The 12,602-nt window shown below is 43.4% G+C and overlaps 1 protein-coding gene across 1 annotated transcript in view; it reads right to left on the reverse strand.

Annotated features, from left to right (window-relative positions):
* The window catches only part of kcnh3 (potassium voltage-gated channel, subfamily H (eag-related), member 3), a 78,436-nt gene that overhangs the window by 3,996 nt on the left and 61,838 nt on the right, over positions 1 to 12,602 (reverse strand). Inside the window, exons 9-14 of the mRNA XM_058623222.1 lie at positions 12,229 to 12,428; positions 11,451 to 11,700; positions 7,498 to 7,712; positions 1,209 to 1,468; positions 249 to 349; positions 94 to 146 (exon numbers count right to left, since the gene is read on the reverse strand). Of these exons, the coding sequence (XP_058479205.1) occupies positions 94 to 146; positions 249 to 349; positions 1,209 to 1,468; positions 7,498 to 7,712; positions 11,451 to 11,700; positions 12,229 to 12,428 (1,079 nt within the window). The remainder of the gene's footprint in view (positions 1 to 93; positions 147 to 248; positions 350 to 1,208; positions 1,469 to 7,497; positions 7,713 to 11,450; positions 11,701 to 12,228; positions 12,429 to 12,602) is intronic.

Genomic DNA, 12,602 nt, shown 5'->3' on the forward strand with positions numbered 1-12,602 from the left:
TTACACACACACACACACTTTAGATTAGTTAGATTAAATTCGATTATTTATTTTTAGATTAACACATAAATATAATAAACGACAAACACTCACCTCCTCGGTTAGTTTGGACACACTGTGTTTGATCTCCGAGTGCTCACGACTCCCTGCAACCAACACACACACACATTAATCCTCCAGGCTGTACGTGTACGTGTGTGTGTGTGTGTGTGTGTGTGTGTGTGTGTGTGAGGTCACATGTGTGTTACCTGGATACGGAGAGGGCGGAGCCACAGGTGACAGACTGGGGCTGAACTCAAACTTCTGCGTCGACGTGGAACTCGTCTCCGTCTCAATGCCGTCCACGAATCTGTGAAGAGGGGCGGGGTTTAAACATAGTCCTCATGGAGACCAAGACCTGGTCCTAATGAGGCAGAACCTCATTTCTAAAGCAACTGGTTAAGTAGGATTTAGGTGATAGGGTTAGTCATTAAAGGAAAATCATGACTCAGCATTCCCAACTAATTTACAAACTGAAGCAATAGTTGGAAATTGCTGACTCAGCGTATTTTGGTCGGTCCTCACTTATCGTCCCATACTTTTGAGTGTCCTCACTAATGCAGCTGTGTGAAAACAAGACAGCAGTCCTCGTGGAGACTAAAACCTGGTCTTAGTGAGGCAGAACCTAATTTCTATAGGAACTGGTTAAGTTTAGGGCTAAGATTTGAATTGTAGTTAGGTTAAGGTTAGGGTTAGTCATTAACTAGTTATGGTTAAGGTTAGTGATAAGGCTCTGTCAGCAGTTTGTCCTCTCACTCACACACACACACCACTGCACAGCCGATTGCCTGTTATTAATCTATGCACATGTTTACTCTGCACACAGCGGTGTGAAAATCTTTATACCTTCCAGCAGCAGCAGCAGCAGCAGCAGCAGCAGCAGCGCTGTGCTCTGCCGGTTGCCATGACAACCCAACACCTAGGCCGCAGCATCAGGCTGCTTCGTCTCATCTCCATATTCTCTCTGGTTATGGTTCACAGTCGTTTACGCTGTCTCTGTGTGTGTGTGTGTGTGTGTTATTTGTTTTTATATCTTTGTGGGGACACTTTCTGTTCCTCACAACTTTAAAGGGCTTTTTTCAGGGTTAAGACCTGGTTTTAGGGTTAGGGTTGAGGTTAGGTCATTAGCACTCTGCAGGAAATGAATGTAAGTCACTGTGTGTGTTTACCTGGGGCTGAGTTCGGACGGCGCGCCACAGAAGCTCACCACCGGGATCTGCAGCGTCGTGGGGCGGAGCGACAGTTCTGAGGGAGCGCGGAACGGTCGCGGCGGCAGCAGAGGCGACCGGACGGGCGAGCTGATGCCTCTGCTGAGCCGCAGCGGAGAGCGAGGAGCGCGATGGCCCGGGTTCTGCTCCTCGTCGCCCTCCTCGTCCTCGCGGATCGATGGCAGCTTCTTCACCAGGCCGCCATTACTCTCCCAGTCCACCTGAGGGAGACAGAGAGTCGTCGTTAGCGTTGGTGTGTTTCATTTAAAGTCGGAACTCGGATTTTCCTCACCGACCTGTTACTGGATTTGTTTTAGAGTAAATCAGTCGTACACAAAGTTTTTATCGTAGAGGTATTTCTACAATGTTTGTGCACCAAAAAAAATACACGGTAGAGAGTTGTAATCGACTGGTATTGCAAACAAAAGCCAGAGATAAGATTGTTTTTTTCCAACTAATCAACTGGAATGCGATAAAATCGATGGCAAAGTCACTCCCAGTGCTATTAACGATAAAGAAGTAGCAGTATTTGTATGGTGGCAGTGATCTTGTGGAACTACGGTGGCCTTCACAGACCAGAAAGGACATTTGTGTTTGTGTTGTAAGCTTGTAAAGCTCTGTAAAACAAGACGCTTGCATTAAGTACATATAAAAATGAGTTACTATATTATAGTAACTTTATATATATTATACTATATTTGCCAAATAAACACATATATAACATCATTTCATGTTGCAGCACACATACAGATTATTTGTTGTGTATTTTATTAGAGGCTATTTAGATTTTCATGCTCAGAAAAGCAATGAAACTTTATTTTTGTTGACTCTTAAAAGCTCAATTGACAAAGTTCATTTTTTTTTTATTGATGACCTCTTTTATGTCTTTATTTATTAATAATATACAAGTTTGTTACATTTGTGCTGCTCTGATGACAGTTTCACAGTCTGGGATGTAGTGACACGTTTGCACCAGCAGGTGGCAGACAAAGACAATAATATAAATAACTGTTTCTACCAGTAAACATTCTCAACTGAGCGTCTCAGGAGACAGTGAGCTAATGATTGTTTATTTATTTATTCATAATTTCACATTTCATTTTTTAGTGTTGCTGTGACGGTGACGTCGAGCAGATCAATTATTATTATTATATTTTTGTCATTATTATATTAACATCATTAAAAATAGTGGTACTTTTTCTTCTCAATACGTTTTTAAAAATGAAACATTGCCTTGATTTGTTTCTTTATCTGCTGATGAAATAGGACGTTTGTTTGCAGTGAAATAAACAGTTCAGTGTCACATTTAGACTGAAATAACAGATGAGTCTGAGACACGTCCCTAACTTTCCCCTCCAGTGATCACAGACGAGAAAGTGTCAGAAGAAAATTGAGAAGGTTATTATATTTATGGTTTATTCAAATGTCTTCTTTCATTTGTTTCGTCTCTGTCATTTTCTCATGCAACATTTACAACACACACACACACAGTCTATGCTCCTATGCTATGCTGCTGATGAGGTGAATAATTCATGTTGTCCTCAGTGTTGATGCTGAATCACTGAAACTTCCAGACTCCTCACTCTCTCACACCAAACCTCATAGAGAAAATCAGTGATTTTAACATCACACACACACACAGTTGTTGATCAACTGCTGCCTCCATCACTGAGTTCAAATGTCCTATTGTGGCAATTCGGCATTTGAACGTCTTTGTTCAGATTGACCTCAGTGACACAAAGTGACCACACGAGGCAGCAGAGGACCAGCAGCTCCTGTGTCCCTGTGAGCTAAAATCACTGACTTTCTCTATGGGGTTTGGTGTGGGAGAGTGAGCTGTTTTACTTTTTCTTTCTTTTCTCCACATGTGTGTACCTGTGTATTTTCACAACTATTACTACAAAAAAACTACCAATATAAGGTTAAGAATAATCCTGAATAGAAAAGCAAAATTAAGAAAATGAGTACAAATCAAGACCACCAACCAAACCACTTTCATCTGTAAATGTTTCACCGTGGCTAAATCACCGTGAGTTTCCGTGTTTGTTAAGTCTTTTGAATTTGCTATTAATTTACACGCTGAATAATAAAGTCCTTTAGATTCAATACGCTCTTCACACCAAAGCACGCTCATTCGTACGTTTTTACCACGTCGTTGCATGTACGACATTTGGTGACACTGTGTGAGCTTGAATTTAAAATAATCTGGCATATTTTTACACGTCGACACTCATTACAATCCCATCTCTGCTGCTTCTATCAAACTAACAAATAAATAAATGAAAACAGGAGCTGATGATGTTTCTCTGTACATTTGTCGTTCCTCTGCTCAGACGTGTTGTTTCACACACACACACACACACACACACACACACACACAGAGACTGATGACTGCATCTCATCATACAGACGCCTCTCTGCTCTCTGCTCCTCCATTTAATCAAACCTCTCTCCCTTTCTTTCTTTCTTTCTTTCTCCTGCCTGCTCAGCATTCTCTCCTTCTTTCCCCCCTCCCCCACGTCTCCCCCCCCCCCCCTGGGGCAATGTAATGTATTTTTAGCTCGACTGTTTCTAATCTTAGCTCCTGCAGCGCAAAAAATACAAGAATCAGTCAGTGATGCGGGGGAGGAGAGACGGTGATGGTGGTAAGTGTGTCCTGCCACGTGTGTGTGTGTGTGTGTGTGTGTGTGTGTGTGTGTGTGTGTGTGTGTGTGTGAGACAGCATGTGCAGAACACACATGTACAGTAAGCAGATGTATGTTCAGCTGTGTGAAACAGGAGTAAACACAGTGTTCTGTTTGTTAATGTCAAGCAGAAGTGTGTGTGTGTGTGTGTGTGTGACACATTCATATCAGGGCTGCAACTCATAATCAATTCATCTGTCGATTGTTTTGTTTATCTTCAACGAGCGTTGATTTGTGGCGGACAAGAAACAATCAGGAAAAGTAATGTTTTCATTTTCAAAATTCCCGTCCAGACTAAAATTCAGCCTCAGTTTTCAAATTGAAAAGATTCATTCTGTAAAATCCACACTAACACTGCTGTAAAACTGCAGTAAAAATCCACACTAACAGCTGTAAAATCCACACTAACACTGCTGTAAAACTGCAGTAAAAATCCACATGAACACTGCTGTAAAATCCACACAAACAGCTGTAAAATTCACACTAACACAGCTGTAAAATCCACACTAACAGCTGTAAAATCCACACTAACACTGCTGTAAAACTGCAGTAAAAATCCACATGAACACTGCTGTAAAATCCACACTAACACAGCTGTAAAATCCACACTAACACAGCTGTAAAATCCACACTAACACAGCTGTAATATCCACACTAACACAGCTGTAAAATCCACACGAACACTGCTGTAAAATCCACACTAACACAGCTGTAAAATCCACACTAACACAGCTGTAAAATCCACACTAACACAGCTGTAAAATCCACACTTACCGCCGTAAAATCCACACTAACTTGGTCCAGTCTCACTTTGTTTGCTTTGTTTTTGTTTGGCTGTGATTCTGGAAAAGTCTTCAGGTAAAGAAATGATCAGGTTTGAGAGTGAGGAGTGAGAGTCAGCAGGGGGCGACGCTGAAAACACACAATAATCTTTACTCCACACCGTCTCCCGCCTCATATTGTTTATTTATTCCACAAAGTGAACACATTCTTCCTCTGGAGATTGATTCTCTGAGTGTTAGTTTGTTTTCCTGCAGGCTTATGTCTCACACACACACACACACACACACACACACACACACTTGTTTTCATACCTTAGTGAGGACACGTCATAGACAAAATGCATTCCCTAACCCCTTAATCTAACCTTAACCGTCACAACTAAGTGCCTTAACTCTGAAAAAGCCCTTTAAAGATGTGAGGCGTGGACAGAAAGTCCTCACAAACATATAAATACAGGCACACACACACATGCTCCTCAGACCTGATATATACAGTCAGGACGTGCAGCGGTTCATAAATCGTCCACACATAAATAAAACATTCATCCTCAGCCTCTCACACGTCTCTGCTCACTTTACTGATTTATCTCTGAAAGAAGCAAAAAGACCATGAGACTTTTGTTTATTCACACACAGAGAGAAAAAGAATTTTTAACATTTATGCTATTTTACGTATTCAGACTCGGCCGATACTCTGAACAGAGTCTCGGGGCCATGACAGTGAGGAGATGTTTGAAAAAAACGTCTCACACAAACATTCAGGTGTGAACCAGGTCTCATCCAAACCTTAACCATCACAACGTATGGAAAATAAGAATGAGACCACTGCTGTTGTCATAGAGACAGCCAGGTCTGGGGAGTAAATGTCTGTAAAATAACTATCATCATATGTGAGGCTCAAAGAAGAAGAAGAAGAAGAAGAAGAAGAAGAAGAAAAAGAAGAAGAAGAAGAAGAAGAAGAAGAAGAAGGAGCAGCCATTCTTAATTTAAACCATGCACAGTAAATATGAACAGTACGAGGACGTGTCTCACACAGTTTGTCTTCATAACGAGCTGCTGATTAAAGACAACATCCACATTATTGTTTGTTTAAGGCAGAAAATCCACACTAACCCTGCTGTGAAATCCACACTAACACAGCTGTGAAATCCACACTAACCCTGCTGTGAAATCCACACTAACCCTGCTCTGAAATCCACACTAACACAGCTGTAAAATCCACACTAACCCTGCTGTGAAATCCACACTAACCCTGCTGTGAAATCCACACTAACCCTGCTGTAAAATCCACACTAACACAGCTGTAAAATCCACACCAACCCTGCTGTGAAATCCACACTAACCCTGCTGTAAAATCCACACTAACCCTGCTGTGAAATCCACACTAACCCTGCTGTAAAATCCACACTAACCCTGCTGTAAAATCCACACTAACATAGCTGTAAAATCCACACTAACACAGCTGTAAAATCCACACTAACACAGCTGTGAAATCCACACTAACACAGCTGTAAAAATCCACACTAACCCTGCTGTGAAATCCACACTAACCCTGCTGTGAAATCCACACTAACCCTGCTGTAAAATCCACACTAACCCTGCTGTGAAATCCACACTAACCCTGCTGTGAAATCCACACTAACACAGCTGTAAAATCCACAGTAACATAGCTGTAAAATCCACACTAACACACCTGTAAAATCCACACTAACACTGCTGTAAAATCCACACTAACACAGCTGTGAAATCCACACTAACACAGCTGTAAAATCCACACTAACCCTGCTGTAAAATCCACACTAACACTGCTGTAAAATCCACACTAACACAGCTGTGAAATCCACACTAACACAGCTTTAAAATCCACACTAACACAGCTGTGAAATCCACACTAACACAGCTGTGAAATCCACACTAACACAGCTGTAAAATCCACACTAACACTATTACTATACTACATACACACACATTCTTGTCAAGCGTTATTTGTGAGGACACTCATCTAAAACTCTAACCATATTCTAACGACGTTAAAACCAGGTCTCAACTCATAAACAGCCATTTAAAATTATTGTGAGGAGCAGAAAACAGAGGACACTTTCACAAAATGTCCTCTGTTTGGTCCTCACAAGCATACATGAACATGAACACACACACACACACACACACACAGTCTGACTTTAACACCCCGCTCACACACGTGCCCTGCAGAGTCAAACACCACTGCAGTGGCAGAGAAGGACTCGTGTATATGAGAGAAAGCAGCTGGGAAATTAGATGAGAGCTGAGATTCCTCCTCCTCCTCCTCCTCCCTCCTTCATCTCTCCTCCTCCTCCTCCTCTTTGCTGCTCCTCGGCTGACTGAGCTATTTATATCAGGCAGGATCCAATCTTAGCAGCAGCTGTGGGGGTAGCAGCCAGTCAAGGAGAGACCGTGCTTCCCCCGCACTCTATTTTTAGCAGCAGGGCAACTTCAAACAGCAGCACTGAGCTATTCCTGTCCCCGTGTCTCTGTCTCTGTCTCTGTCTGTGTCTCTGTCTCTGTCTCTGTCTCTGTCTGTCAAACATGTGTATGTAAACATGCAACACTTTGTTTGTAAACCGCTCACTCTCCAATCACCAAAGCTGCTGGTCCTCTGCTGCCTCGTGTGGTCACTTTGTGTCACTGATTTTTTACAATCTAAGACATTTGAAGTGAGTGATGGAGGCAGCAGCAGCAGCAGCAGCTGTGGGCTTTGGTGTGGGAGAGTGAGAGTGAGTGGTTTCAGGAAAGACCCAAACTCACGTCGGCTCTGTGACCTTCCCTCAGGTTGTACGTGAGGTCGTGTTGGATCTCGCTGATGAACTTCTGGGCGTACTCGGGGTAGAGACGCAGGACCTCGCGCAGACCCTTCAGACTGATGTACTGCAGGTCACAGTAGGTCAGCGCCTTGACGTTGGCGTTGGTCTTGATCACCTGCTCCTTCGTCAGGGAGTCGGAGCCAATGAGATCTCCTTTACCTGAGGAGGAGGAGGAGGAGGAGGAGCAGATGTAAGAGAAAGACATGATCACATCCACTTTATTTTCACTTGTTTTCAGAACCTGAGGGAAAGAGAGGAAGATGTTCTGAACATCAAAGAAACGTGCTGAGGGATTAAGAGAGAGGACAAGGTTTAAAGAACGAGAGTGAGAATAAAAGAGGCCTTCAAACTGAGATTAAGAACTACAATCTGAGACTTTTCCAACAGGAAACTGAAGTTTGTAAACCACTCACTCTCCCACACCAAACCCCATAGAGAAAACCAGTGATTTTAACTCACAGAGACACAGGAGCTGCTGGCCCTCTGCTGCCTCGTGTGGTCACTTTGTGTCACTGAGGTCAATCAGGACAAAGAATTTCAAATGCCGAATTCACAAATGAACACATTAGAACGTAGTGATGGAGGCAGCAGTGGATCAACAACTCCTGTGTGCTGTGATGTTAAAATCACTGGTTTTCTCTATGAGGTTTGGTGTGAGGAGACAAAACAAAGCACAAAAACACAAACTTCCATTTGTAGTCTATAAATAGTGAAATGTAGCTGTAAATATATGAAGATTCTTTGCTGAGCCTTTTCTTAATTGGCTAAAATCAGTTTCTCACTTGTGTCCTTGCTGGAAACCAATGTTTTCACAGTCTGATAATTAACCACACTTGTGTTTTAATCCAGCACACAGAGCAGAGACTTTCTGAAATGACTGACACATGAAAAAACCACACCGTCTGTGAAGTTCAAGATTAATTTGAGGTTTGTGACAGACGGCGCCTCCTGCAGTGTTCAGTTTGAGGAGCTACTGAGGAGAGAGGAAAGGAAAGAAGGAAAGGGAGCAGAGATGACAAGATGGAGGGAGGGAGGGAGGGAGAGCAGGGTGAAGCACAGGGATATAAAATGGGTGATGGAGAAAATGTGAAGATGAGGAAGCAGAGAGACACAGCGTGGTGGCGGAGAAAGACGGGAGAAGACTGGTTCAGGGGAACTGGGGTGAGAGGAGGGGGAGGAAGGGTGAGGAAAAGCTTGGGAGGAAACGCCACGTGAGCAACAGCAGTTACTGGATACGGCCGTCCTCCACCACCTCCACATCCTGTTATCTTCTTCAAACCATCCTCCTCCTCCTCCTCCTAACCCCCCCGATCTGTGTCGCTTCATTTGGCTCCTCACAAGAAAACAACGTCTGTTTCTACACAACGTCTTTATTATTTTTATTTATCTACACACACACACACACATACATGACAGGCAGCAGCTCAGAGTGACAGATTAAAAATAATCACAGTAAAAATGTTAAAAAGTGAGAATGTGAAGTGATATTCAAGTGTGTGTGTGTGTGTATGTGTGTGTATGTGTGTGAAAAAGTCGTTTCTTTTTATCAACGTCTCAGATATTTTCAGTTCCTCATTACAGAGCCTCAGATTCGGCATGAGGGAAAAACACTGAGTCTGATTCCTGAAGCTGAACAGCTGGGTGAGCAAATGGTGAGCAATGGCAAACCCGCCCCTGAAACTGTGACACTAAAGTAAAGTTGGGCCCGACTGGTTTGTCTGTCCTGAGTTAGGAATCTGAAATCCTGAAATTCCAACTTCCTACTACAACTGGAATGCTCCACTTTTACCAGTATGTCCCCGTTGTCTCCTGTGATGTTATCTTGTGTTTTCTTGTGATGTTTTCTTTTGTTTCCTGTGATGTTTTCTTGTGTTTCCTGTGATGTTTTCTTGTGTTTCCTGTGATGTTTTCTTGTGTTTCCTGTGATGTTTTCTTGTGTTTCCTTTCTTGTGTTTCCTGTGATGTTTTCTGTGATGTTTTCTTGTGTTTTCTTGTGTTTCCTGTGATGTTTTCTTGTGTTTCCTGTGATGTTTTCTTGTGTTTCCTGTGATGTTTTCTTGTGTTTCCTTTCTTGTGTTTCCTGTGATGTTTTCTGTGATGTTTTCTTGTGTTTTCTTGTGTTTCCTGTGATGTTTTCTTGTGTTTCCTGTGATGTTTTCTTGTGTTTCCTGTGATGTTTTCTGTGATGTTTTCTTGTGTTTTCTTGTGTTTCCTGTGATGTTTTCTGTGATGTTTTCTTGTGTTTTCTTGTGTTTCCTGTGATGTTTTGGACTGCCTCCTCTCGTACCTTGTGTTCTCTGCAGTTCTGTCAGTGTGGTGTTTGGGCCGAGCCACAGGGAAACTTCCTGAGCGCCGCATGACTCTCGGCTCCGCCCACATGTCAGCATTCATAATCACGCTGTTTAAATAATGTACAAATGTATTTATTATTAATACCAGCGCAGCACTGCATTCTATCAATAGATGTGTGTGTGTGTGTGTGTGATTGAGAAAAGGCATGATTTAAAATCAAACATGAGCCTGAGGGTTGACATTTGAAGACAGATCTATACACACACACGTACAAAGACACACACCCACACAGGTACAAACCATTAATACGACCCGCGACCTTTCCACAAACTAACTTTCTGTCTGTCCCCATGTCTCTGTCCGTCCCCGTGTCTCAACCACAGCTCGGTGCATCTCAGTCCACTTTGTGGGATTAATGATGCAGAGGCTGTGAAGCGCGACGATGAGAGGAAATTAGATTCCAGCCCCCGTGAAACAGCAGGCGACGACAGAGACGACCACTCTGTCACAGGTGCAACAATTTGTCCGACCACTCAATTTACAATTCCTTTTTTCCCCCAGTGTAAAAACAGACTTCAGCCTCTTAATAAAGGACTTGTGTAATAAAATCTACGTCAGTTTAAGTCTATGATATCTGAAGTGTTCACGTCTTTATCTCACTGTGAGACAGACTTTTCCAACAGGAAACTGAAGTTTATAAAACCACTCACTCTCCCACACCAAACCCCACAGAGAAAATCAGTGATTTTAGCTCACAGGGACACAGGAGCTGCTGGTCCTCTGCTGCCTCGTGTGGTCACTTTGTGTCACTGAAGTCAATCTGAATAAAGGATTTCAAAAGCCGAAGTCACAAAATAAGACATTTGAATTTAGTGATGGAGGCAGCAGTGGATCAACAACTCCTGTGTGTGTGTGATGTTAAAATCACTGGTTTTCTCTATGGACTTTGGTGTGGGAGAGTGAGACGTCAGTTTCCTGTCAGAAAAGTCTGTTTGATGATTGATTAAATAAAGCAGCAAACACATAATCTTACTTTATTGTGGACTGGACATGTATATATAAATATAATTCATGAGACGATTTATCCCTCAAATCCTGATTGTTACGCGCGTGTTAACCGTCACAGTCGTCGCAGTAATTGAGGATTCTACGCACGGCGGCGGCGGCTGTTAATTAACGAATATGAAATCATGAAAGGAGAGAGAGTGGTGACATGTCATGTGATGTTCACGGCTGAGGTGGAGAAAGAAAAAAAGGAATTAAGTGGCGCAGATCTCCACTCTTGCTGCTTTTTTTCCCTCCCACACGGCGTCTGCAAGTCAGTCTGGTTTATATTAGGATTCAGTGGAACACAACTCCGCCCTCACGTCCTCCAGAGACACACACACACACACACACACACACTTCTCTGTCTCAGATGTTTGTGGCTCTGTTGTCGGGACAACAGTCAGAATGTGAACTAGTTCCTGGTTTGTTGTTGTTGTTGTTTAAAGCACACTTACAGGATTCATCAAAGATTCTCTTGAAAACATTTTTAAGGACCAAAAAGACATAAAAGACATAAAGACACACATACGAGCGAGTTTAACGTCCCGTCAGACTCACCCAGTATGGCCAGCACCGTGTTGTCCTTCAGGACCTCCATGGACCCCGAACACACGAAGTAGATGGCCTGGAGGGCGTCGCCCTGTCGTATGAGGAACTCGCCGGGAGCGCAGAACGACGTCTTGATGATGAGGGACAGGGAGCGCAGGCACCCCCTGCTGGCCGACTCGAACAGCGGCAGCTGGAGCAGCTCCTTGTTCAGGTGCATGGCGATGTCAGCGCGCAGCTCGTCGGGGAAATCTTTGAGTAGCTGAGGACACGAGGGGCGGAGTTTAACATTTAAGTTCTTCTTCTAAAGTCTACGATGTCTTAAGAACACGTTCACGTCTTTGTCTCACTGTGAGACAGACTTTTCCAACAGGAAACTGAAGTTTGTAAACCACTCACTCTCCCACACCAAAGCCCAGAGAGAAAATCAGTGATTTGAGCTGGCGGGGACACAGGAGCTGCTGGTCTACTGCTGCCTCGTGTGGTCACTTTGTGTCACTAAAATAAATAGAAATGAGGAATTTTGAAAGCCGAAGTGACACAATAGCACATTTGAACCTCGTGATGGAGGCAGCAGTGGATCAACGGCTCCTGTGTGTGTGATGTTAAAATCACTGGTTTTGTCTGTGGGCTTTGGTGTGGGAGAGTGAGTGGTTTTTATAAACTTCAGTTTCCTGTTGCAAAAGTCTGTCTAACAGTGAGATAAAGCTAAACAAACATTCTTAAGACATTTTAGACCAGATGAAATGTGTCTCCTCCATGTTTCAGGCTTCTAAAGTCGTGTCCTCACCTCACTGACGTCGATGCCGTTGTTGACGGACCACGTGGTCTGGAAACACTCGAGCATGCGCTGCTCCAGGGCCTTGGGCAGCCGGTGGACCCTGATGAAGTCCTTCAGGTCTTTGGTGCGAGTGTGGTAGAGCGAGCGGCGCGAGTACATCCTCTGGATGATGGCCGTCACGTTACCAAACACCACGGCGTGCATCAGCGCTGCACCACACAACAACAACAAGAAGAAGAAGATGTGTTTTTAATGATGATGCACAGGTCATTAAAGTTCTCTGACCGGCTTCTGTCCCACAATGCATCTGTCTGTCTTAATCAGTCCTGAGAAGTTAAAAGAGAAAGCTAAAATGACAATAAAGAATCACCTTGAGAGGATTA

This window comes from Solea solea, chromosome 2 (assembly GCF_958295425.1).
Source record: "Solea solea chromosome 2, fSolSol10.1, whole genome shotgun sequence".
Classification (NCBI taxonomy): Eukaryota; Metazoa; Chordata; class Actinopteri; order Pleuronectiformes; family Soleidae; genus Solea; species Solea solea.